Genomic DNA, 25,795 nt, shown 5'->3' with positions numbered 1-25,795 from the left:
AAGGCCCAGAGACCCCAAGCTGCCTTGACCACCTGGCGGCCTGGGGCACGTCTCCCCAGCAGCAGGAGCCTCTGCCTGTGTCATTATTAAGGACCACCTGAAATAATGTCATTTGATCATTCTGTAAACTTGGAAGTGCCAATACAAAATTTCATTAGAGGTGTGAAGCTAATCTGTAGGCAAGACAGTTAGGTGGAGATGAGCATGCCGTTGTTAGGATGTAGGTATGTAAAGCTGGGTGCGGCTGGGATTGTATCTTGTTTTCCCAAATCTCCTGGGATCTGAGCACAGTGTGACATATCCAGGTTGACTTGTGGTTCCAAACTCACCTGGGCCATGAAATGCCAAGCTCATGGCGAGGCCAGGCAAGGCCTGGAGAGACCATGGATTGGGTGGATAGTGAGCATACGGCCCATTTATGGATTCTGGCCTTGCAGGAAGGGGCCCATGAGCCCTTTGGTGCTGGTTTCCTGCTGGGCTGCAGCAGCAGAGAGGGCCAGGGGACAGTACACGAATCAGTTCTCCCACGTGTAAAACCACCACATATCTATCTGTTCCCCAGAGGGCCCCGTGACTCGGCAGATGGCCGCATTAAAGACGAGTGGCTTAGGGTGGTCTGTGAGGAGACGAGAGAGCGTTTCCCTCACTGGGGTGGTGTGAAGCCGGGTGTCACCCACCTATGGTCAGCGCACTTGTTCATGCCCAACTGGAGTTTGACAATTAAGAGACATACTCTGACTTCTGATGTAAATAGAGGATAGGACAGAGCAAACTGCTTTTCCCAGCGAAAGAAACACTTCGCTCTGTGGCAGGGGCACTAGTGTGGTGCTTAGGGGCCCATGGAGTTGACGGGCCTGGGGGATGGCGGCGGGGGGAAGTCCTGCTCCTCTCCTCCAAGGCCTTTCAGGCCTTGAGCAGATTATCCCAGAGCTGCAGTTACCTAGAAAAGGGGCATTATAATGATATGTCCCCAGTTTGCTGTGAGGATTAAATGATGGAACGCACGCCTAGTAGGTGCGCCATCACGTGTGGGAGAGACGGTTGGTTATTGAAGGGGTCTGGACGACTTGGTGGTGAGGTTGGGGACTGGAGGCACAGCAGGGCCACGGGGATGACACAGGAGCCCTCCTCTGATACCCTCCTGATTTTTTTTTTTTTTTTAGAGCATCCTCCTCAAGTGGACTAAAGGCTTCAAGGCATCGGGCTGTGAGGGAGAGGACGTGGTCACGCTGCTGAAGGAGGCCATCCACCGGCGGGAGGTAGGACAGGGGCACCACGAGGCCTGGAATGACCCGCGGTCACAAAGTGGGGAAATGCTGGGTGCAGGTGCATGGGTCAGGGGGAGAATTAATGTGATCCTTCGGCAATGACTGAGTGTCCCCTGTGTGTCAAGCCCTGCTCTTGGCACTGTGGATTCAGGAATGACCACAGCAAACTCTTGTGCTATAAACAAACCCATGAGCTAGTGTCAGGTGCTGTTGCACTGGGAAGAAAAAGGAAGTCGGGTGAGGACAGGGTGAGTGGGCTAGAGAAGGGCACTTTTAAATAGCCCAACCAGGGAACCTCTCTGGGGAGGTGACATTTGAGCAGGGACCTGAATGAAAAGAGAGAATGAGCCATGCTGTATGAAAAACACTTCTATAAATTATATACATACAAATCTCCCTTGCAAAAGTGTCTGAAAGAAGAATGTTGGGATTCATTGGTGGACTGGGGATCTGCTTTTGCCCTCTCAGGAGTTTGACCTGGACGTGGTCGCTGTGGTGAATGACACAGTCGGGACTATGATGACCTGTGGCTATGAAGACCCTCACTGCGAAGTCGGCCTCATCGTTGGTAAGGCCCCGGCTGCCGTTCCTACATCATGACCCAGAGGCTCGGGTGGAGGGAGGACGGTTCCCGGCAAGGTGCTGACGTGTTTGTGATTGGCAGGCACGGGCAGCAATGCCTGCTACATGGAGGAGATGCGGAACGTGGAGCTGGTTGAGGGGGAGGAGGGCCGGATGTGTGTCAACATGGAGTGGGGGGCCTTCGGGGACAATGGATGCCTCGACGACTTCCGCACGGAATTTGATGTGGCTGTGGATGAGCTTTCCCTCAACCCTGGCAGACAGAGGTAGGTACCCCAGTGCGGGTGGGTCCTGGTACGGGTACCCCAAAACTGCATGGGGACGAGCAGTCAGATCCTCTACAACAACAAATCCCAGGACACTCATTTTTGAGATGTGAGGAGAGGAAATGTCCTTGGAAAGGGCTTCTTGTCAAATACATCTGGAAAGTTCTCCCTGCTGGATTGTGACGCCTTCAAAGTTCATTTGGGAAAACAGGTCACAGTATCTGTTTTGAGGAGCATTTCCTATAGGGAATCGGTCACATAGGTTTTAGATGAACAGGGGGCACTGAGGAACACAGAGCTAGAAAATTCAAGAAGCAGGCCTGCCCACCCCTGCCTGTGAGAACAGGAGAGAGGTTGTTTAAACCTAGGTCTGCGATGGTGAGGAAAAGCAGACATCTGCTGATCGTATAGTAAAGAAGCTGGTGTGGCAGAGAGAGGAACAGGAAGCAGACAGGAATGCATCTCTTCCTCCATCTATCCAGTATGTAGCATCCTCTGTTGTCCGGCCTGGACAAGGGTCAGCCCCAGCCTCAGAAAGCCCCCAGGATGGTGGGGAGGGGCTCTGAGCTGCGGGACGATAGTGTAAGATCCAGCACACTTGCCACTGGGAAGATGTGTGTAGTGTTTCCTAACTGGATATGGTCAGGGACCATAGTTCTGCAGAATAATACACTTGTGTCGAGAGTAGAGGTCACAGACTAAAATGCTTCTAGGGGCCAGACAGGTGTCATTAATGAAACAAAGGGTGAAACAAGATGGAGTGGCGCTGGGGTGTCTTGGTTGAAACTTGGGGTCTCAACTTCTTTAAAGGCACTATGCAGGGCCACAAGACCCTCAAGCCACTGAGTAATCACATTCAATCCTAGTGGACAAGACGGGTTCTCCAGTTGCACTAGTTACTTGTGTGATAATGATGTCATGGTTTAGAGAGAAAGCCTGCTGAATGCCTGGTGAAGTTCACGGTTAAGACTCAGCATTCTGCTCTCTTCTTAGAAGTGGGCTTTGGGTGTGTTTTCCTCCTTGAGGAGTTGGGAGTAAGCATTGGAAGGTAATGAGCCTGGAAGATGGGGATGACCCCGGGAACCCCCTGGTCCTCAGGTGGGCGCTGTGGTCAGTTTCACTGAAGGCCGTGGGTCTGTGTGTGCAGATACCAGGCATCCTGCCCAAGTGAATCAAGTAGCACTTCCTTTCCCACCCAGGGGAATCTGCATGCCCTCTCTTTGCAAATGCTCTGGGCATCACCCCTTCCTACATGCGTCCTCCGTGAACGTCATCTGCATTGCAGGTTCGAGAAAATGATCAGCGGCATGTACTTGGGGGAGATTGTCCGTAACATCCTCATCGATTTCACCAAGCGTGGGCTGCTCTTCCGTGGCCGCATCTCAGAGCGGCTCAAGACAAGGGGAATCTTTGAAACCAAGTTCCTGTCTCAGATTGAGAGGTGAGAATTTGGGTCTGGGGTCGGGTGGGACCGCGTCCTCCCTCTCATGGACAGACAAGCTGAAAGATTTCCAGAGCTCAAGTAAGATCGGGGTATGGCTTATATACAGGTCAGTTTGGTTGCAGAGACATTCATAGCTCTACTGTTTATTTAAAGTAACTCATGGATAGTTGGCATTTTAAGCATGAAAAGTCCTGCCGAGCTGCCAGGAGCCCATGCAAAGTAATATTGTTGGGTTTTAGGCCAGTTATCAAAGGTGGGAAGGTAACCTGTTCACAGGATGTAAATTGGAACGCACGGAGGGTGTAGCCAATGAAAGCCCTTGCGCCGGGCAGGAGGGTGCTTCTAACTGGGGCCGCAGTGAGAGGAGAAGCAGGACCGAGTGAAGGCGGGCGTGCCAGGCAATCAGAAACCTGTGAAAGCAAAACCTCCCTCCTCCCGTCTGATAATGGCAGCGAAGCCGGCTCCAGATTAGAACAGGGACTTCCAGAGCCCTTGACGAGTGGCTTCTGTGCGTCACTGTCAGGTGTGTGGGAGAACAGGAGTGCTGAGCGCCCGAGCGGGGGCGCTAGGCATCTGAACCAGCGAAGAGAAAGAGGGCTGTTCGAGTTGGCGTGTCCGTTGGCGTGCAGGAAGCCGATTCCGGAGCCCCAAGACAGTGCCCTTGATATAATAAGATTTATATTCTTCTTACAATTCGATTCACATTTGTTTCATAAAGACTGCACGAGTCGCCATCAGAGCACCCTGGGAGGGGGTAGAAATAAGAGCAGGGATCTATGCTGGGAGGCAGCCGAAGCCTCCTCCCATTGCCCCGGGAACAACACGGAGGAAACGGGTAGGAAAGAGCTTTGCAGCCGAAAATGCCAACTACAGCCATCCTCACTGCCTTTATTCTTTCCAAATGAGTGGAAAGCTAGACAGGGGCTGTCCTGTTCCCTTGAGTACGGGTTGTAGGGTAGCAGTGCCCCCCCTCACCCAGCCAGGTAGAAACAGGAGCTGTTTCTTTGCCCTTCACACTCAGGAGGGCTCTGCGGGGTCCAGTGGGATGAGTATTGCTTCCTGGGCAGAGTTCAAGAACAGGAGCCACCTGGCCGGGGCTGCCGCCAGCGCCTCCTGTATGTGACCGACCACTTGCTATTGTGTGTCCCCCCCCCGCAGTGACTGCCTGGCCCTGCTGCAGGTCCGCGCCATCCTGCGCCACCTGGGGCTCGAGAGCACCTGTGACGACAGCATCATTGTCAAAGAGGTGTGCACCGTGGTGGCGCGGCGGGCAGCCCAGCTCTGTGGCGCGGGCATGGCCGCCGTGGTGGACAAGATCCGAGAAAACCGGGGGCTGGACACTCTCAAAGTGACCGTGGGCGTGGATGGGACCCTCTACAAGCTACATCCTCAGTGAGTGCCTGACCTCCACTCTCCCTGCCCATCTTTCTCTCTCCATCTGTTCTTTCCTTGCCTTCTCTTTCTCTCTTTATTTTATAGCAAACCACCCGGCATTCCAAATGAGTGTATATAACGTAGATGCTTTAGTTTAAAGGTTAAAAAACCAGAAGTAGGGCTGTGTTTACCACCCAGCTTGGAGGACTCAGGGTTACACCCCTGTCCCCTGCCGGGGGAAGGTACTCTGGTGACTCAGTCCCTAGCTGCCTCTCCCTGTGTATCTGGGTTTGTATCGCTACTGTTTGGTTTTCCTTAGATTTGAAACTGCCGTCAGGGGAATCCTCTGGCATCTCTCCTTTTGGGACTGGCTTTTCCCACACAGCATGTACAGTTTTGAGATGCATCCACATTGAAGTACGGGATTGTAGTTTGTGAATTTTCAGGGCTGTGGAGCATACCTCTGAATGAGTATATGGTAGTTTATTGTACTGCTAATGGATATTGGCTTATTTCTAGATTTTTGTCTGTTACAAAGTGCTCCTGTGAACATTCTCGGAATGTATGCTGGAACTCTGGAGCGGGGTATTTTCTGCAGTCTGGCACGGGGGCTGGCGGACTTAGAGCCATGATTGTAAATAAAGTTTTATTGGAATGCGGCCATGCCCACTCATGTATGTGTTGTCTCCGGCTGCTTTCACTCTACAATGGCGGTGTAGTTGCCCACAAAGCTGAAAGCCTATCTACTGTCTGGCTCTTTATAGAAAGCGTGTCCCTCGAACCCACTGTGCCCCCCCCCGCCCCATGGAAGCACTGAATTCCCTATTCTTTCTATACTTTTCCCTGTCTCTCCATCTCTCTTCTCTCATCAACCATTGTTCCTCTTCCTTCGTCACTCATTTGCATATGTTTTGAGTAACTCATTTTGAATTCAGGAAGTGCCCCAATCCCTTTCCCCTGGAAGCTTCTCAGCTCAAAGTGAAAAGAATAGAGCTGTTACTCTGGTCTGGGCAGTAGGTGGGACAGTGAGGGTAGAGAGACTCATCAGTTGAAATGTTGCCTGCTCTCACCATGACCGTCTTGAGGAGTTGAGAGACTTGCCCAGAGTTTACACAGTTACTGGAAAGAGAGAAACTTGCAGTTCCTTGTCTTGATGGTCAGTGCCTCATAAGTGGGAATCTTGGTCCCAGATAAGAGTGGGGAGGGGAGCAGAAGTCAGGCCCCTGGCACTGAGCCTTGTTTCATGGATGAGGGCATCCTGACCCTGTTATGTTGGGGGACATGGTGACTTTCTCTTTCTCTGATCCCATACTGAAAGGCTCTACAATCACCATAATGTGCCAACAGTAACCCCCCGAGCCTGCTTCTTGTATCTTTAATGACATCTTGGATTAGATGTGGGTCTATGTGAGTCCATACCCCTGGAAAACAAAGTGTCACGTGCATGGGGCTTGGTCTTCCTTCCAGAGTTCGTGGACAGGCTGTGCACTTCCGCCGGGCACACCTGTGGTGCCCGTGACCCTTGACCCTCTCTTCCACTGATGAGTTTTAAGAACACAACCTTCAGAATCTCAGACAGTTGCCTCCCAGTGGCTCCCCACTTGCCTGCCGTGACATAGACTTTGGGCATGTTGCTAGCCTCTTGAAGCCTTGGTTTTCTGATACACAGTACATAGTGAGTGTTTAATACACGGTAGCTGTCATCCTTTTGCTCATCTTAATAATTCCTGGGCTTCCAGCATCACTTCCTAGGATCTCACCTTGGGGGACACAAATCAATCATGACTAAGGTGTTTTCTCCCCCTGTGTCTTCCTCCCAACACTCGCAGCTTTGCCAAAGTCATGCACGAGACGGTGAAGGACCTGGCTCCGAAATGTGACGTGTCCTTCCTGGAGTCAGAGGACGGCAGCGGGAAGGGGGCAGCTCTCATCACTGCTGTGGCCTGCCGCATCCGCGAGGCTGGCCAGCGATAGACTCCCTGAAATCCAGAAAGGACTTCCTCTGGTTCCCCTTCTTCCCTGCTTTAAATTATAAGATGTCATCCTCTGTGTCAGAGACGGGCCCCTGGGCTTTTCCCTGGCAAAGAGGAGCCTGTGGGACTGGGTGTGGTCTCTGTGGATGCTCACTGTTGAGTTCAGTGCCCAAGCCTTGGCCCTCCCGCGATACATATGTTTTGAAGTAAGGACTTGTTCATACTTGTCCAACTATTCCTACTGGTTCTTTTAAAACTCAAGACAAATTTTAACCTTTAGTCACCCCTCTGGCCAAATTCCACGTCCCTGCATAATCCTACAGGATGGGGACACTAATGAAAAGATACGGTGGCTTCCCCATGGACCCTGAGCATGGTATTTCTAAGGTGAAGAGCATTCCCTAGCACGGAGGCCGATACTGTGTCTCCTCTGAATCTGGAGGGATCTCCACTAACTTGAGCCTGATTCTCCCACAGGCAGAGGGGCAGGGGCGGGAGGAGAGGCAGCACTGGGGTGGGGGGTAGTCCGTGGATAGCCACGTGGCAGCCCCTCTTTAACCTCCTTTACTAGCCTGGTGGGTTCCAGCGGAGGCTCGTCCTGGAATTAAAGCATCCCGAATCTGAGAAAGCAAAACCAAGGCCACGAGTGGGTTCCTGAGTCATCCATGAGCAATGGACCTTTGGGGCAGAGGAGACTTCTTGGTCTGTTTTTAAGATTTTTCCTGCAGAAGTGGAAACAACTCTATTTTCATTTTAATTTATGTTTGAAATTTATTTAGTTCATGAAGTACATCTGCTCCTTTACCTTGATACTGTATGTAATGATTGGTTGTATGTAATGTATTTATATGTCAATGTGTTATGTATATAAATACACAGGGTCTTTTCAGACTTGGCCTCTGTAATAGATTTGTGTAGTTATAGGATGGAAGGTGAAGATACTGACAGGTTACTAGAAATACCTCATTCGCCTGCGGGAAGAGAAGGGAAGCCTCTTCAGGGTGAGTGAATGGCTAAGTAGCTCCTTCCCGGCTCCTTTTTAAACCTGCAGACTGGGAAACGTGGAAAGCAGGGCACAGTGAGGGAAGCTGGGTCTGTGGATCGAAGAAACCACAGAAACAGGCTGCTCTGTCTAGACCTTCCTGGGGCAACAGTACACCGGCTCTTAACCAAAGCAAACAGGAATCCTTCCAGACAGACTCATTGCTTAAGAATGGTCATTCTTAGGGTAGTCAGTAGTATTTTTAAGCTAAGAAGATAAAGGAAGCCACCAAGAGCACTTCTTTTAAAAATTCTGTCTCACTGTTAACAGCAAACCAAAACCAAACAATGAAACAATCAAAACGAAGAAAACCTCAGGACAACACTTTTAAAGGCGGATTTGTGCCCTCCTAGCCAAATTGGTCTGTTTTGTAAATGTTTTTCCCAAGAAGCGTTGTCCGAGGCTTCTCGAGGCTGAGCTGTTTTTATACACAGTATTTATTTCAAACTGGTGGTGGGGGTGGGGGGAGTAGGGTGGCATAAAATCTTCCATGCTCTACCTTTCAGGGGTGTAGTTAATTCTGAATCTGAACTCCACTTCCTCCCTAAAATATGCACACCCACACCCTGCAACTAATGACCCTAGAACACTATTGAGTGGGAAATCAAGGATCACAACAAGGAAGGAAAGACAGGACTCAACAGCACCCAGCTTGGCACATTGATCACACTTGTACTGAGAACAATGTCTAGATCTGCGGATCACTAAAGAACGCCCAAGAAGTAGAGATGAATTTTCACTTTTAAACTTGAAAATTAGGCACTGTCTGTGAAATTGCACCTTTTTTTTTTTTTTTTTAAAGGTAGAGCTGTGTGTGTGGCTATTCGAGATATGTTGTTGGTTTCCAAAAAGGAAAATGCATTTGAATGTCTCTGTTCCCACAGTTAGGTGACAGTTCCTTGTTGATGCTGCTTTGCCTGATGTAAATACAGTGAATCTCAATCTTGGACTGGGATGTGTTGATTCTCAAATCTTTGAGCACTCAGTCTAGTAAAGATGTTGTCATGTATAATAAAGAGCTAGTTGAATTAACTATGTGATGTTAACTATTAATAAATTTTAACATTTTTCAAAATATCCAACGTGTGCTTCATGAGGATTTCTTTAGAGTGCAGTCATCTTTGGGGCATGTTAGTACCTCCTGGCTGGTCTGCATAATTAATGAGTATCTCTATTTTGACTGTATGTACTTACTTGCCTGACCAGGACTTGTGGCCAAGACTTGGTCTTGACCCCAGATATTATTTCTCTTCCCAGAAACTCAGTTCCAATGGAACTGGAGGATAGATGACCTTTCCTAGGCCATTTTTTGAGCCCCTAGCTTTCAAGCATCAGTGAAGAAGCCTGGCTGGCTAAGGAGTTTTAAGGAGTTTGGCTGTGCCGTTAGCATGAGGCCTCAGGGCCTCCTGGGTGGTTCTCTGTAGGCATGTGATTCACATTCAGGATGGAAAGCCCCTACTTATGTGCACATCTAAAAAGCATGTACCTCTGTCTTCTCCTTACCTTTGCCCTCTCTCCAATAAACAAAATACAAACCTGGGCAATCCCTTCCTCAACTGGACCCTACTGGACCCCCCACGGACAGAGCCCTGTTTTGACAATGAATTATAGAAGCATCTCCTACACTACTGAAGTGCAAGCTGGTACAACCATTTGGGGTGGGGGGAACAGGCAACATGCATCAAAAGCATGTTTTGTGTAATTTTCTAGAAATTTGTGCAGAGCAAACACAGATGGTTGGAGACCAAGATTCAGCTTTGAGGGTATTGACTATTACATGATTATAATAACAAAAAAGGAGCAGCCCATCCAATGAGTCTGCCAGTCCTGTATCAGTCCGGTCAGGAAGACAATCCATGCCAGTTATTTCAGATTTTAGGACAGGGGCTTGGTTATTACAGGTGATAAAAGAGCTGAGAAGCCAGTGTGTGGAGATGCAATCCAGAGATTAGCAATGCCAAAAAACAGCCTTTCTATCCCACTGGCTGGACCAGAGTCCCAAAGCTAGGGAGGGGGTGCAGGAGCTGGAACCACATATGCAGGGAGGAAGCGTGGTTAGAAGTAACCCTCCCATCTAGTTTTCTGCAGTGTCTCCGTTGGTGGAACCTGGCAGGGAACCAGCTGGAGAGGGAGACTGGACAGAGCAGAGTAGGGTGGGGCCTGGACCTGAGCAGTAAGTAACTTGCACGGACCCCATAAAACCATGAGAGTGTTCTAGAAGAACATTTAATATCATAGGAAGTGTTGACAGCATGCTGCTTCATGCTGAAAGTATGTTACACAACATATCTATCATCTGGTTTTGGTTAAGAAATTATATACGACATACGAGGATTACCAGGTTTCCCTGAATGTCCCCTCCTCCTTGCTGGACCGTGGGCACGAATGAGGCCTCCACCTGTGGTAACAACCTCAGCACCCCCTCAGCTGACACCCCCCCCACCCCGGGATTCGGACACCGCCACTGGGAGACTCAGCAGCCTCCCACCCCCGCGCTCAGCGGTTCCCCTCCCAGGGCCTCAGCCCAGCTCCCGACACCGCCTCCAGAGTGGGGGATGGGAGGGACCCCTGACCACTAGGAAAACCATTTCCTTCAAACAATTGGACAGTCTGTACCCAAGTTACCTGCAGCTAGGAAATAGCTTTTCCAGCTTCTGTCAAGCCCATTGCGCCTCCCCGCCCCACCTTGTTAACTTTTCTTTAGGCCCCGGGTGCTAGAGGCTAAATTAACTCATACTGCTCAGTTCGTTGCATTTATTTTCTATCTTTGCACGGATCTTTCTTTCTTTTTTATCTTCTTACTCCCCTTTGTCTTCATTTCTCTTTCCTATTCTCCACTCACGATCAGCAGTCATGTTGTGTTGTGACATGCAACTTATTTGTGTGTCTGAAGCACATATTGCTTGGTGGGCATGGTTTTTAATTTAAAAGTTTCTATTAAGCATCACGCTTTTAAAGACCCATTGATGCCGCTGTGTGTCCCTCTAATCCATCCCCCCCCCCTTACGGCACAACCTCCCGTGTGCGCATGCGCCGTGTTCCCACCCGCGCCCCCAGTGATGAGCAGCTGCGGCTCGGCCCGCTCTGGCTGCGCAAACATCCCTGGGGCGAGCGTCTTTGCACATGTCCCCTTAGTCATCTTCGGATGATCTCCCGGGGCACGTACGCAGGAGCAGGATAGCGGGATCACAGACTGTGCATTTGCCTAATCTGATCCCGTATAGCCAGGCTCTTCTTCTGAAGAGAGGCTGCCCCCAAAGCCCCAAAGGCAAATCTCTGGCACCTCTTGGCATTATCCAGCTTCCTAATTTTTATTAATGTGCTGAGAGTAAAGTGAGATTGTATGGTTGTTCCAATTTACATCTCTCTACAAGAAGTGTGAGCATCTCTTTGTATGTTTCTTAGCCTTTAAGGTCTTCAGGTCCCTGCCTGTTGATATTCTTTGCTGACTTTTTAACCAGGGTTCTTTTTCCGTGCTGATTTACCAGAGTCCCTTGTTTGATGTAGATATTAGTCTGTTGTTGCCTTAGGTAGGGCTGTCTTCTCCCAGCCTGTTATTTGTGCCCACGGCATCCTTTGTTGACTAGGAGTCCTTTCTTTTGGTGTAAGCAAATCCACCCCTGCGGCTTATACTTCTGACCTTTCTCATCCTTAGCCCACTGACACTGTCTTCTATTAATGTTATGTATAGTTTTACTTTTCACTTAAAAGGGTTCATGTAAAACCCTGTGGGTGTGCATCTTCCATATAATAGGTAGGGTGCAGTTTTGTTTGGGTTTGGTTTTTCATGTCTTTAAGTGAGTTAGTCTGCCCTTCCCCACTGATTTGTGGCAGCGTTTCTGAAACATAAAGTTCACAAGGGTCTGGCTCTGCTCCTTTCTGCCTGGTTGATCCCTTGTTTGTTCTTGACCCAGTAACTGCCTTTCTAACACCACGACTTTCTAGGGTGCCTTAATATCTAGCAAAGCAAGTATCTCCTCTTTTCTTTTTCAGACTCGACTGTGCGTGCTAGTCATGGTCCATTATTACTCTGTGTAAATTTTTAGAAAAAGTTTACCAAATCTCTGAAGAAAAATCAGCTTAAAGTTGGATTAGAGTTACAATGAATGTAGTGATTTTCAGAGTAGAATCGGCACTTTACATGTTCACAAGAGCATAGAATGTCTCTGTGTGTTCATGTAATCTTTTCTGCGTTTTCTCAGAATTTCAAAGTTTTCTCTATAGAAATTTTGTGAATTCCTTTGTTAAATTAATCCCCAGTTTATACTTGCTGTGCATGGTCCTTGGTTTTTACTGTATTTGCTGGTTGGTTATTCCAGAGTGTTTCAGCCTCGGCATGAGTGACATTTGGGGCTGGATGATCCTTCGTTGTGAGGGCTGTCCTGTTCACTGTAGGACACCATCAGACACCAGTAGCATCCCCTTCCCCGGTTGTGACAAAATGTCTTCAGACATTGCCAAATGTCCTCTGGGGGTGGGATTGTCACATAAAATACTGACCTAATATTTTTTCCCCAATATTGCATGGGACATGTTTGACCACATAATTATTTACTGCTTATCTGAAATTCAGATTTAACGGATGGTCTTTTTAAATTTTATTTGTTAAATTTATCATCGCTACCTAGGAGGTATAATTGCTCCTAGTTGAGAACCACTGGTATAGAGAAACATTGGAAGTTGGGTAAGTTGATCTTGTTTCTGATAACCTTGCTCAGTTTTATTATTAATTATGATAGGCTTTATTCTGTTGGTTTTTCTATGTAGATGATCATATATTTTATAAATAATTGAAGTTTTATCTTTCCCTTCCATTTGCTCTACCTCCTTTTTTTCCCTTTTCTTACCACATGGGTTAGGATCTCCAGCACTATAATTGCTTCTCGGCCTTTTGGCTAAGATCAAGTGTAGGATCTCCAGCACTATTACACAGTACTTTTTACAGTACACTCTTACATAGTACGTGTTTGTCTCATTCCCAATCTTAAAAGGAATGTGCCTAAATTTTCTCCATTAAGAAAAGTGTTGGCTGTAGGTTTTGGGTACCAATTTAAGGAACTTTTTTTCTATTCCTACTTTGCTAAGATTTTTAATTATAAAATCTTAAATAGATGTTGTATTATGTTAAATGCTTTCTCTGCATCTGTTGAGAAAGATACATGGTTTTTCTCCTTTGGTCTTTACTGTGATGAATCACCTCAGTGCATTCACTGGCAAATCTTTTATTGCTGGGATAAAGTCTATATTTTTATATCATTGTTGGATTAGTTCTTTTTTTTTTTTTAGTTTTTTTTTTTACATTTCACTGAAAAGTTTTTATTGGCCTTTTGGAAAGAAACGGGAATTTATTTGCCAGGAAGGATGATCCCATCATACTTCTGCTGGAACCAGTGCATGGCCTCCTTTTTGCTGATTCTGTGTTTGGCCCCAGTGCAGCCTGTCCTGTGCTTCTTGTCTGCGATGCTGAAACCCGGCCTACCCAGCACCACGTAGAAGTCCAGGCCGTAGATACCAATGCTAGGGTCATATTTGATCCCCAGATCGATGTGCTCCTGGATCCCAAAGCCAAAGTTTCCAGTATCAGAGAAGTTATTTTTTCTTAACTCATACTCTCGCACCCCTTAGACCTTTTTTCCAGGATTTCTTCTGCCTTGGCCCCACGGACTGTGCAGTGGACAGCAATCTTTTCATTTCTCCTGATGTATCTAGCTTTGGAGAACACGAGCGTCTGGCCTGTGAGCTGCTCCAGCACCTTGGCTGCCCGGGTCAGTCTGTCTCGGCTCTCCCCCACACAGATGTTGAGGCAGAGCTTGCAGATGCCAAGTTCCCGCATGGGCTTCTCCTTTCTAATTATCTTATTTTCTGCATTCTCTTTCATAAGTGAAATAGGCCCGTCATTTTTCCCCTTTGTATTGTCCTGATCTGGTTTTGAATCAAGATTACATGAATTTCACAAAGAAGGCTGAGCAGTTTTCTCTCTTTATTTCATTTATTAAAACAATCTGTGATGAGATAAAGATTATCTGTCTCTGCAAAGTTGGGTAGAACACATCTGAGAAGCCTACTGGGGCTGGCTGGGGCTTTGGGGATAACCACTTCAATTCCTTTGATGCTTATTGGTCTAGTCAAGTAGTCTATACCTTCATATTTCCCAAGAAATTCATCAATAACATCAAGATTGTTACATCGCTTAGGGTACACTTGTCCATAGTACTTTGTTTTTTGTGTTTTTTTTTTTAGGATTTTATTTATTTATTTGAGAGAGAGAGGGGGAGAGAGAGCAAGCACAACTGGATGGAGTGGGAGAGGGAGAAGCAGACTCCTGGCTGGGCAGGGAGCCCGATGCGGGCTTCAATCCCGGGACCCTGGGATCATGACCTGAGCTGTAAGGTGGACGCTTTACTGACTGAGTCGCCCAGGTGCTGCTGTCCGTAACACTTTAAAACTTTTATTTTAGAAAATTTCAAGCATGTCCTAAAGTAGACAGGATTACTGGCTCCCCTGTGCTTCAGTGGCTCTCAGATCCTGGCCAATCTTGTTTCACCTGTTGCCCCTGCTCAGTGCCTCATGTCAACGGGAAGCAAACCTCTGACACTGTATCATCACAACTGCAGATGCTCCCGTATAAAGGTTCAAAAGACAAAGACTCTTTTTTCCAACCTATCCACAATGCCATGACCTCCTCCCCGAAACTAGTAATTCCTCAACACTGAGAAACCGCCAGTGTTTTAAACGTCCAGTTGTCTCATAAATAAATATCATTTAAAAAATTTAAATCAGAATCAAAGCAAAGTCTATGCCTTGTGCTCGGTTGACCTGTCTTCTAATCTCTCCACGACCTTCTGCTCCCTCCACTCTGTTTTCCTCTCATCTGAAGGAGTCATGTCATTTGTCTAGTTTCCCATGATCGAACCTCTCTAGTCTGTCATGTTCTCCTGTCCTCTGTACTTCTTATAAATTGGTGGTGTAATCGCAACTTTTGTTTTTAAGATTTTATTTATTTATTTGAGAGAGAGAGAGAGAGAGAGATATCAAGCAGGGAGAGGGGCAGGCAGAGGGAGAAGCAGGCTCCCTGCTAAGCAAGGAGCCCGATGCGGGACTCGATCCCAGGACCCCGGGATCATGACCTGAGCCGAAGGCAGACGCTTAACTGACAGCCACCCAGGCGCCCCTGTGTAATCTCAACTCTTGATCAGATGTATATCTGGTATTTTTTTTAAAAGATTATTTTTATTTATTTATTTATTTAGAGAGAGAGCGCGAGTCGGGGAAAGGGCAGAGGGAGAGAGAGAAAGGGAATCTCGAGCAGACTCCATGGTGAGGAGAGCGGGGCTCGATCTCAAGACCCTGAGATCGTGACTTGAGCCAAAATCAAGAGTCGGGTGCTTAGCGGACGGAGCCGCCCAGGTGCCCTGTACATTTGATACTTTGGCAAGACGGCTTCAAGGGGGTCATTGCATTGTTTATTTTTGTTCTGTTGGTGCTTGTCCCTCCCCTTCATTGTATATTTGTATATTTCAACGTACAATCTCTCTCTCTCTCACTCCTGTTCTTGATCAGTCTTGCCAGAATTTTATTTCACTAATCTCTTTAAAGAATTAGCTTATGAGTTCTGTTAATTTATTTTCTTTTTTCTTCCCCCTTCATTAATGTTTGCCTCGATGTGCTTCTTCCTTCTTGTTTCTTGAGTTTGCTTTATTGCACCTGTTCCAGCTTTTTCAGGGAGTTGGGTAGCTTGTCTTTGAAGTTGCGTTTCCCTCTGTCTGCTGTGGTAAGTCCCACACATTTTGATACACTGTATTGGAATTCTCAGTAATTAGTAATTTGGCAAAAGTTTTCTTTTTTCCCTTTTCAAAAATTCAATATTCTCTTAGTTCCCAGTAATATGTTTTTGACACTATCACTCTGTTATTCGTTTCTGATTTTTTGGCATGATGGTCTGAGAATATGGTCTGTTTGATACTGAATCTTGAGAATTATTAAGTCATCCTTTGTGGCATACGACACGGGCAATGCTGTAACCCTCCTAGATGTGTCTGCAAAGTGTCTTCTCTGGCGTTGGACGCAGAATTAGACAGCGAGAGAGGGAAAGGCAAACACAGAGGCAGAGTGACTGGACATATTCTACAGCTTTTTGGAGCTTCCTGACAGGGGAAGCCCAGGTGACCTCTGTTTTCTTTTTCTTGGCCGACAGTTGTTTTCGTTTGTGTTTCCAGATGTTCTTGAAATTGGCCAAGGTTTCACATGTGCCCGTCCCTTCCCCGGCGGGTAAGGGCACTGGTCTGGACAGAAGGTGACATTTGTCACCGCAGGTCCCGTGGGTGACTCACTCCTTCCTGGCCCACCATCTTGCTCTGTAAAACGAAGGGATTTAAGCTCCCGCCCTGCTTGAACGTTTATGTGCTGTTCTTTGTAAGCTCCATCTGCTGCTGGCGTGGTTACCTGACCATCCTGGCACCGCGGTCCAGGCTCGGATCCCAGCCTGGCTGGAAGCCTCAGAAACCCGGCCCTCGAGGGAGCACACACTCCCACCCACGCACGGGGGACGAGGCCTTCCTTACTGCAATATCAGGAGATAATGTGGCCGTTTCCCTTCTTTCACTTAGCGATAAATGTATTTCTTTCTGCATCATGTTCACTGTTTTCCAGGCTGCAAGTCCATTTCCAGGGAAAGCAGACAAGAAGGGCGCCGCTCGGGACGCTGAAATAAACAGGTATCTGTACCCTTGGCAGGCCCAGGGCTTCAGGCCTGCTGAGGGACAAACGTGTGCTCTCTGTTTTGTTAAATGTTTTCCTTCTTAATAAGCAGTGGGAAATGCCAGAACGGTCCGCAGCTGTCTGCTGATGCTGGGGACTGGGGAGGGTGTACCAGTAGGGCCTCTGAGCTTCCATTTTCTGTTTTCCTCAGTCATGCCAGGAATGTCCTTACCTTGGGATTCCAGAATCGCCCCACGGGACCAGCGTGTTCTTTTGGCAAAGCCAAGCGACCCATTCCTGGGCAAATTTCTACACATCTCAGAGCCCCAGGTGCTGCCCCAAGTCCATTTCCCCATGCTCCAGAGACTGAACGTGCGGGGGAGAAGGCGCATGTGTACGATTCAGTTTACATACGTTATACCTGAAGCGAGTTATGAATTTGCTTCACAACGCTTGGATGCAAGAAATGTCACAGTGCAGAAATGAGCTCTGAGCCCTCCCTCACCAAGAGGATGATATGGCTAATATCGGGTATTATTGGGGTGCCCTTCCCCTCCCCCTCCCTGGGGACCACAACGTCCCAGAAGCACCGGAGAAAGGGCCTTCAGTTTGGAGCACATAGGGGACCCCTGCTTTGCGAGCCCGGGTGACCTGCCAGTCTGCCGCGGCCCCTGAGCAAGTACCCACCTCACTTGGCACCAGACGCTGGCCCAGACCCTGCTGAGGAGACGGCGCCTCTGGAGGCGGCCCCGACCTCCCATTTGGCAAATGCCCATCCTTGCGCAGTCGGCAGCTCCGCCTCCGAGGCGCCCTCGTGTGGTCACGCGTGGGAACGACGCCCCCCCTTCACCCCTGCACGGCCCGCCCCAGGGTCAGAGTCCTGGTTCTCCTCTTTGGGTCTGCGGTTCACCTTGAAGACTGGAGGCTGCTCCAGCCTCAGATGCTGGACGGGTATTTTTCATTTAGATTCCCCCCAAAAGAGCAGATTATTTTAAAATAGTGCGTGTTTCCTTTGTTTTCTTAGCGACGATATTTCAAAGGAGGAGGGGAAGGAAAAGGAAAGAGGAGGGAGAAATTGCTAAGAGGGCTTGGACACTCCAGAGGGTGGTCGGGGAGGCGGGGGTGAGGGTGGTGAAGTGTAGGGAGAACCGTCTGGTTTTGTCTGGTGTGTGCATTCAGGGCACTGTCCATCCCCACCTTGCTCCACCATTACCCCAGTACCCCTGGGTCCCCATCTTGCAGGTCCACACCCTGCAGAGGTGGCCTCAGAGGCACGAGGCTGTGACTAGAGAGAACTGGCTGTCTTAAAGAGACAGACTTCCCAAGGCAAGTGGTCAACCCTGGACAGCTCAAAAGAAAAGTCAGTTCTTTACTGTGAATCAACAACGTAATAAACCAAAAGTCAGTTAGGTTTCTTGTAAATCAGTACTTTAAATTTTCCCACCTGAATGCTGTGGTGGGAGCAGAGAGCAGGCTGGCTGTGGAGAAATGCACTCTGGGAAATTCGCATCCACGTGGCCCTGGGCCTCTCGCTGGGTTGCTTCCAAGGGCTTAGCCAGCTTTGTTTGACCTGCCGCCAACACAGAGACTTCTGGGTTCTCTTGCTCTCTTGTGTTTATGGAAACGCAGGAGTGCTTATTTTTCTCTGGCTTACACTGTTTCTTTTGTCTTTCTACCACTGTCTCTTCCAGTTCCCTGGAATAAATTTTCTTGCTTACGGCTCAAAGCTGAATCCTGACTTGTCTGGAGGTTGAATGAGGGATACTTTTGTGGAAGACCATGAACGGACATTTTAATCAGAGAGTCTGGGACAGTTGAGAGCTGTGTGTTTTTTCTCACTGGTGACACCTCATCAGGTAGAGGGAGATCAGGGATGACACCACCGCCACCAAAGGCTAAAGGAGAGGTCCCCAGGCCCCTCCCTGTACTAGCTCACTGTCGCTGGGCAGAGACCCCCCAAACAGGCCAAATTTTCCCTCCAGTAGCTCCAGCATCTTCTCCGCTTAGGGTCAGTGGGAAAGTGCCCCTCACACGACATCCCAGATTTCGTCGGTCGCTGGTGCTGCTAGTATTCCCTCCTTGGAGGCCTTCCCTCTCCTGCAGCTCCAACAGGTTTGCGGTTTCTTTCTCTGGTCTAACTCTTCATTCGTTCAACGTTTCAACCCTTCTCCTAGGCCCCTGGAACTCCATAACCAGCAAATTACCCCAGAGGCCCAACCTCACCCCTAGATGTTCCCTCCTCTCCCTTGCCTTAATTCACTCATTCAACAAATACTGGTTGAACAATGACTAGGACCATTGTTTTGATGCTGAGGATACAGCAGTGGACAAAATAAATCAACTCCTACCTTACATCCTTATAGCGAGAGAGTGAGTACCTAACATCTATGATGTCCCACGTGGTTAAGTGCTATGAAGAAAAATACAGCAGGGTTAGGGGATAGAGATTGATGGTGTGGGGGCAGTGTGGCTATTTTCTACAGAGGAAAGTAGAAAGCGTTTCAGATAGAGGGGGAGCCACATGCCTCTGTGGGGGAAGGGCTGCCCACACTGAGGCAAAGGCAAGGGCTGCTGAGGAGCCGCAGAGGGGCTGGTGTGACTGGGCGAGTGGGGGGATGAGCTAGGAAGGCAGTTGGAAGCCAGGTCCTGTGAGGCCTTGCACACCATTGTAAGCCTGTTGGAATTTGCTCCAAGGGAAATGAGAAGTCACTGGAAATGGTTTTGAGCAAAGGGATGCCAAGACCTGAGTTATGTTTTCAGAAAGAGCACATTAACTGCCCTGCAGAGAGTAGGCAGACACGGAAAAGCCAGTTAGGAGTCGATTGCAGTGACACCAGGTGAGAGATGACAGACCAGGCAGGTGGCAGTGCCGGTGGCGAGAGCTCTCACACCGGGTATGTTTCGAAGATAAAGTCAACAGACTTGTGAACAGAATGGTTAGGGGGTGTGAAGGAAAGGGAAGATCCAAGGTTGGTGGCTTGAGTAGCTCAAAGAATGGAGCTGTCCTCCAGTGACGTGGGTGAGAACTGGGGTGGGGCAGGTTTGGAGGAGCAAAATCAAGAGATCTATCCTGAACCACCTCAGGAACAACAGTCACCCCAGCACCCAGACTGTGGCCTTGAAATACCATCTCCCAGGTTTGCTGGTCCTAGGTCTGGGGCAGGAAATGCACCGCGTGATCCTCGAGCATCTTAAAATACCAGAGGGAAAGGCCTAGCAAAGACAATTTGGGGCCCTGTCCCTGTCAGAAGGACGAAGCCCCACGCTAAAGGTGGGATAATGTGAGCACCAAGAAAGGTAAGACTTATGGACTGAAACACTCTCAAAGGTGTTCGAATCCATGAGTTTATGGTGCTAGTACATTTGGTCACTTAATTGGTCTTAGAGAATGGTAAGGAACCAACTCAGTATTTTGAAAACTGGTTAATATAGGAGAAAAAGTCAAGCATTTATACTGCCTTTCCTATGCAAACTGTACCTCGGGGTAACCAAATAGTAGATGAGGGGACATTTGTCTTTACAGAAGTATTTCAGCTAAGGAATAAAGAAGAATTACAGAATTTAAAAGTCTTCATTTGACAATGCTAATGATGTAATGGACCCAGGCAGTGAGCATAAACTGCTTTGAGTATGATGAAAAGAGAGAGAAACAGACATTAGCTGCCTCCTGGTCTCTTCTAACACCTCTAGAATCTAAATACTGATTTGTAGGTAATACACAGGTAGGACATTCAGCAAAATCCCAAATTAAGAAAACTCTGTAGGACAAATGGTCTTCTTTCAACAAATACATTGAAAAGGAAAAAGAGAGGGAGGGGAGAACCTAGGGATTAAAAGAGACTTTAAAGGTATATCAGACAATCACACTGTGTCCATCTCTTTTGGATCCTGGTTCAAACAAACAGGCTTACCAAAACTTAATGAGACCATTGGAAATTGGAACACTGGGTATGAGGTCATATGAAGGAACTGTTATTTTCTGTGAGTGCAATAATGGTATGATGATCATGTTTAAATGTGACGTCTTTTTTAAAAATTTATTTGAGAGAGAGAGAGAGAGTGAGATAGAACGTCACAGCAGGGTGAGGGGCAGAGGGAGAAGCAGACTCTCCGCTGAGCAGGGAGCCAGATCTGGGACTGGATCCTGGGACTCCAGGATCATGACCTGAGCTGAAGGCAGACGCTTAACCGATTGAGCCACCCAGGTGCCACAAATATGAGGTCTATCTTTGAGAGACACACACACTGAAATACACACAGATAAAGTGACACAGTGTGTATCTCTGGGACTGGCTTCAAAATGATGCAGGCTTCAGGGGGAAGAGAAGAAAGATTGGCCATGAGTTGAATCTGTGTGATGGGTACATGGGCATTCATTAGACCAGTCTGTCTATTTTGTAGGTGTTTGAAATTCCCCATTACAAGTAAAAGAGCAAGAGAAGGAGAGGGAGAAAAGATTTAAGAAGAAAGAAAGGAATAGAGGAAGGGAGGGGTGAAGGGAAGGAGGGAGGGAGAAAGGAGAGGAAGGAGACAGTTTTGTCTGGGGCATGTGAAGTTGGAGCTGCTAATTGGATGTCCTGACAGAGATGCTGAGTCGGTAGTTGGGTGTGGGGGCCTGAAGTTCAGCAGAGTGTTAAGGTTGGACACAAAAATCGAGGCGTCCTAAATTTATATATGTATTAAAATCATGGAATTGGATGAGATCACCTTAAAAGTGAATATAAATAAGGGAAAAGAGATGTTACAGACTAAATCTCGAGGATTTCCAAAATTGAGAGGTCTGGAAGATGAGGCAGAAAAGCAGGTGCGCCGCTGATCATGGCATTTGGCATAGGGAGGCAATCCCTGACCTGGACCAGAGCAGCTGGGGCGAGGGTGGGGTGGATTCCAGAAGGCAAAGGACACCAGAGGCAGTGAACATGGTTGAATCTTTAGAAGAGTTTTGCGAGAGAGCAGCGGACAGGTGAGTTTTCAAGGTGGGAGGAATTATGGCATGTTTCTATTTCGATGGGAATCATGCAGTAGAGAGACAGAATCAATAATGATGGGGGGAGAGCGGCGATTACCAGCAGGATGTTCTGGATCACCCCTGGGGGCCTGGAACCCGGAACAGGTTCATGAGCAGGTTAACTATGATGCATTTGGTGTTACGACACACACATTCCACTGTCTGAAGCCTGAATATCACCCCATGGCCTTCCCAGGGGCTCCGTGAAAGTGCTGATGTAGCTTTGATGCTCATCTGGCCGTTCCGGAGCTGAGTCCACAGTGAGAGCATGAGGATGCCCCCTCCGCCCCCCCCCCCCCCCCCCCCCCCCGAGCGCAGGGCTCACGGATCAGCGCAGAGTGCCTTGTGAGGTGCTGCATCAGCCCAGGGTGGGCACATCTGGGGATACGTTCTTGGGCAATGTGTACGCATTCTTAGCCAAGTCCTCTCCTCCCACAAACTGGGTGGCGCTGCGAAGCACTTGCTGACTTCCGAGTCCGACACGAGCGTGTGTGCACGGTCCCCAGCAGCAGCCGGACCACTCAGGCTATGCGCTTGCTCTGGGGCTCCTCGTAGCTGTTCGTGATGGAGGACGCCGTGACGAGACCTGGCCAGACCCTGTGCTGTGGAAGGAGCCGGGAGAGCCTACTGGTCAGCACAGGGCCCATGCTGAGGCCAGGCCGTGCTGGGGCAGGAAGTCTACATGTTGCTTCTTGGGCTGAGGAGGCCAGAGGGAAGGCTGGGGTTGGGGCTGGGACCAGAGCAGGTGCTGGGGATGAAGGCGCTGGAGGAGCTCTGGCCCTTATGGGTTTTTTTGGTCAACACACCTTTCCCCACCATAAACACTTCTTGTATTAAGTCTCCATTTATTTCCATTACATGAATAATAATAGGTCTGGTAGACCCTTAGGTGCCAATCATGAACGTTCCATCACCGCTGATGGAGTCTGCCTTCCTGGGTGTCTGCACATGGCTCCCTACACAAAGGCCTCACTCACCCGTGGTGGAGTGCAGAGTGGCTTCTCCCGTCCCCTGCACACATGCACTTCCCACAGGGATGCACAGTGAGATTTCCCATGCCCTGGTCTGAGTTCTGACTCGGGTAAATGAGCAGCTCTTCATTCCCCAGGGCAATCTGGGCCCACATAAGGCTTTTCAAGATGCTTCACGGTACATTGGGAAGAGCTGTGGATAGAAGGTCTGGAGAGCGACAGTTTATTTCAAGCTCTGCATTGACAAGCTTTGGGCCTCACTTCCTCAAGTTCAACTTGTTTTATGTTGCAGGCCCTGGAGAGGCAGCAGTGATAAAACAAAATTCTTGCTTGCATAAAACATATATTCTAGTTGGGGAGACAGATATTAAGCAGATTAAACCAAATATATAATATGCCAGGCAGTGACAAGTTCTCTGAAGAGAAATAAAACAGTGTTGGGGGTGGGGCATGAAGAGTGCTGCTGGTGTGTGTGTGTGTGTGTGTGTGTGTGTGTGTGTGTGTGTGAGAGATTGTGATTTTAAAGGTGATCAGGGAAGGCCTCTATGAATAGGAGACATTTGAGCGGAGATCTGAAGGAGAAAGACACATGGTTACCTCGTGAGAGCATTTTAGGTGCAAGGAGCAAGCACGTGTGAAGGTGTTGAGGCTGAACATGCTCCATATCCCAGAAACCCCCAGGCCCAACAGGCCTGAACAGGAAGATCAAAAGAGGCGGTTGTAGGAGATTAGGTTTGAGAAGTGGGAACAGGGTGGGCAGCTTACATAGCCTCATGAGTCATTGTAAGGACTCTATTACCCTCCTTCAGATGGGAAACATCGGAAAGGTCTGAGAAGAGGGGGGGACACATTTAAAAGAATCACTAGGGTGCTGTGTGGAGAATCGGCTGAGGGGGCCAAGGGCAGAAGCAGAAAGTCCAGTAAAGAAGCTATTGCAACGACCCAAGTGAAAGACGTTGGTGCAGGGAGAGAGAGGGGTTGAGGATGGTGAGGGCTGTGCACGGTATTTCAGGTGTTTTCTGCTTTTGGCACACAGGCTCGCATTTTCCACCCTCCTTTAAGTTAGGTGTGGCCACACTTGCCTTGGACAACAGAATACGAGCAGAAGAAATGTGTGTGGCATTTAAGTGTGAGAGCAAGACCTTGCAACATGCCTTCTCCTGCCTCAAAGCACGTGGAAATATTTGGTCAGTTCCCTAAGTGAACATGATGTATAGAGCTCCTACCAGCTCAGGCTGGACACGAACAACAAAATAAACATTTGTGTGTGATGCCTCTGAGATTTGGGGGTTCTCTGTCACTGCAGCATAACCCAATTTGTCCTGACAAATTCAGATCTCAGGATGAAAGGGTTTGTTCTGAGCAACTGGAATATTGGGCTTTTCATTGCTTGAGATGGGAAGGAGTGTGGGAGGAGCGGGGTTTGGGGGGAGGATTCGGAGCTTGTTTTTGGACACACTAAGTTTGAGATTCATATCAGGCCTCAGGGTCCAAGTGCAGATGTTAAGTCAGCAGCTGGATACACGGGTCTGATTTCCGGGGAGAAGTCAGGCTGGAAATACACACTTGGGAGTTGTAAGCGGGAGGCCAAGTTAGATCCTTAGGAAGTGGGTGCAGGTAGAGAAAAGCATAGAGAGCTTTCGGGCACCGGGTGAAGACACACAACAGTGTTGAATGCTGCTGACAGGTCACCAAGATGAGAACTCTCAACTGACTTGAGACTGGGCTGTGGAGTGATTTGTGACCTCCACAAGAGCAATTTGGGTGGCGTTACAGGAATGAAACTGATTGAAGTGGGTTCAAGAAAGGCTAAGAGGAGAGAAAGCGCAGTCTGCATATAATTAACTCTTTTGAAGAGGATTGATGTAATAGAATGGTGGCAGTGGGAGAGATCTGGGGTCAATGGGATTTTTAAAATTAAAAAAAATTTAGATGGAAGAAATCATAGTACATCTGCATGTTTTGGGAACATATCCACGTTTCCTTCAGTAGAAAGAAAGATAAAACAATTGTTTGGGGCACCTGGGTGGCTCCGTCAGTTAAGCGACCAACTCTTGATTTCGGCTCAGGTCATGATCTCAGGGTGGTGGGACTGAGCCCCCCTCACGTGCATGTACTCTCTCTCTCTCTCTCTCTCAAAAAAAAAAAATGTTCAGGTAGTGTGAGAGGGGCCGATGGATGAAGTGGTGTCCATGAGTAGGCACAAGGCTGAGATCCAGCAGAGGCCTGCACTTGGGAACATGCAGGGCTCATGCTTTCCGGGGGCCGGGGCAGGAGGCAGAGATACGGTGCAGACTCATGTGGCTTGAATCAGTGCCCGAATTGACGACAGAATGGGGTTGTTCTGGATGAGCCATAAGGTTTTTTCCAGGTCTAACAATTGATTATCTCAAAAGTGAACTTTTCCTAATAATCTGGTTGTCAGCTCTTTCCTATTCTTCATCTTGCAGATCATTTCATACTGCTGATGGCCCCCATGAAGTGGGTCTTGGCTTTAGCCCCGGCCCACCCCCCCCACCCCGGCACAGCTGACTCTGCTGTCCACAGAATTGCCCAGGTGTGCAGCTGGCCCACGAGTTTGAACCTAACTTCAGTGTAGCCGGCACTTGATGGCTGCCTGTTTTTTCCATTGGTTAAATTGGAATGATAATAGTACTTGGCCCACAGGCTCATGTAGAGGGTGCCAAGTGCTCAGCTTGTCTCTGGCACCTAAGAGTTTGAGCTGCTAGTATTCTCACCTGTCCTCACTTCTGCATCTCAGGGTGAATGCAGTCTCTGCTGCGGATGCTGGGATGCTCCCTGTTGTCCTCCAGATCTGGTCCAGACTTCTTCACTCATCAAATGGAGCCCTTCACGATCTGGCTCCAAACTCCTTTTCCAGCCCGGTGTCCCAGCCCCTCACTTCCATGTTCCTTGTATTTCAGACACAGAACTTGCCACTCTCCAACCCATGTCTTTTTTTTTCTTTCACAATTTCACAAAAGATACCCCACCCCCAACTCCCAACCTGCCCATTCTTCAAAATTCAACTCAAGGAATATGTTTTCCTGGAGGATGTCCCTGACCTCCCTCCGGACACCTCTGATCCTGGGCTGGCTCATTCTTAACTCTTTCCCTTACCTCTAAGTTTGCCTGTCTGTCCTACCCGTGATGAGCTCCTCAGGGGCAGG

At 48.5% G+C, this 25,795-nt stretch overlaps 1 protein-coding gene and 2 pseudogenes across 2 annotated transcripts in view; 2 read left to right on the top strand and 1 right to left on the bottom strand.

Annotated features, from left to right (window-relative positions):
- The window catches only part of HK2 (hexokinase 2), a 61,439-nt gene extending 53,641 nt beyond the window's left edge, over positions 1 to 7,798 (top strand). For both annotated transcript variants that reach the window (XM_027621289.2, XM_027621290.2), the window contains 6 exons: positions 1,164 to 1,259; positions 1,737 to 1,836; positions 1,933 to 2,116; positions 3,402 to 3,557; positions 4,719 to 4,952; positions 6,764 to 7,798. In XM_027621289.2, the coding sequence (XP_027477090.2) occupies positions 1,164 to 1,259; positions 1,737 to 1,836; positions 1,933 to 2,116; positions 3,402 to 3,557; positions 4,719 to 4,952; positions 6,764 to 6,908 (915 nt within the window). In that variant the 3' untranslated portion in view covers positions 6,909 to 7,798. The remainder of the gene's footprint in view (positions 1 to 1,163; positions 1,260 to 1,736; positions 1,837 to 1,932; positions 2,117 to 3,401; positions 3,558 to 4,718; positions 4,953 to 6,763) is intronic.
- A 5,026-nt stretch (positions 7,799 to 12,824) lies between these two features.
- On the top strand, positions 12,825 to 12,904 carry LOC113938854 (annotated as a pseudogene).
- A 390-nt stretch (positions 12,905 to 13,294) lies between these two features.
- On the bottom strand, positions 13,295 to 13,791 carry LOC113937973 (annotated as a pseudogene).
- Between the last annotated feature and the right edge of the window lie 12,004 nt (positions 13,792 to 25,795).

This window comes from Zalophus californianus, chromosome 8 (genome assembly GCF_009762305.2).
Source record: "Zalophus californianus isolate mZalCal1 chromosome 8, mZalCal1.pri.v2, whole genome shotgun sequence".
Classification (NCBI taxonomy): Eukaryota; Metazoa; Chordata; class Mammalia; order Carnivora; family Otariidae; genus Zalophus; species Zalophus californianus.
Note: the sequence above shows the minus strand (reverse complement) of the source record. Positions and strands in the feature narration are given on the sequence as shown.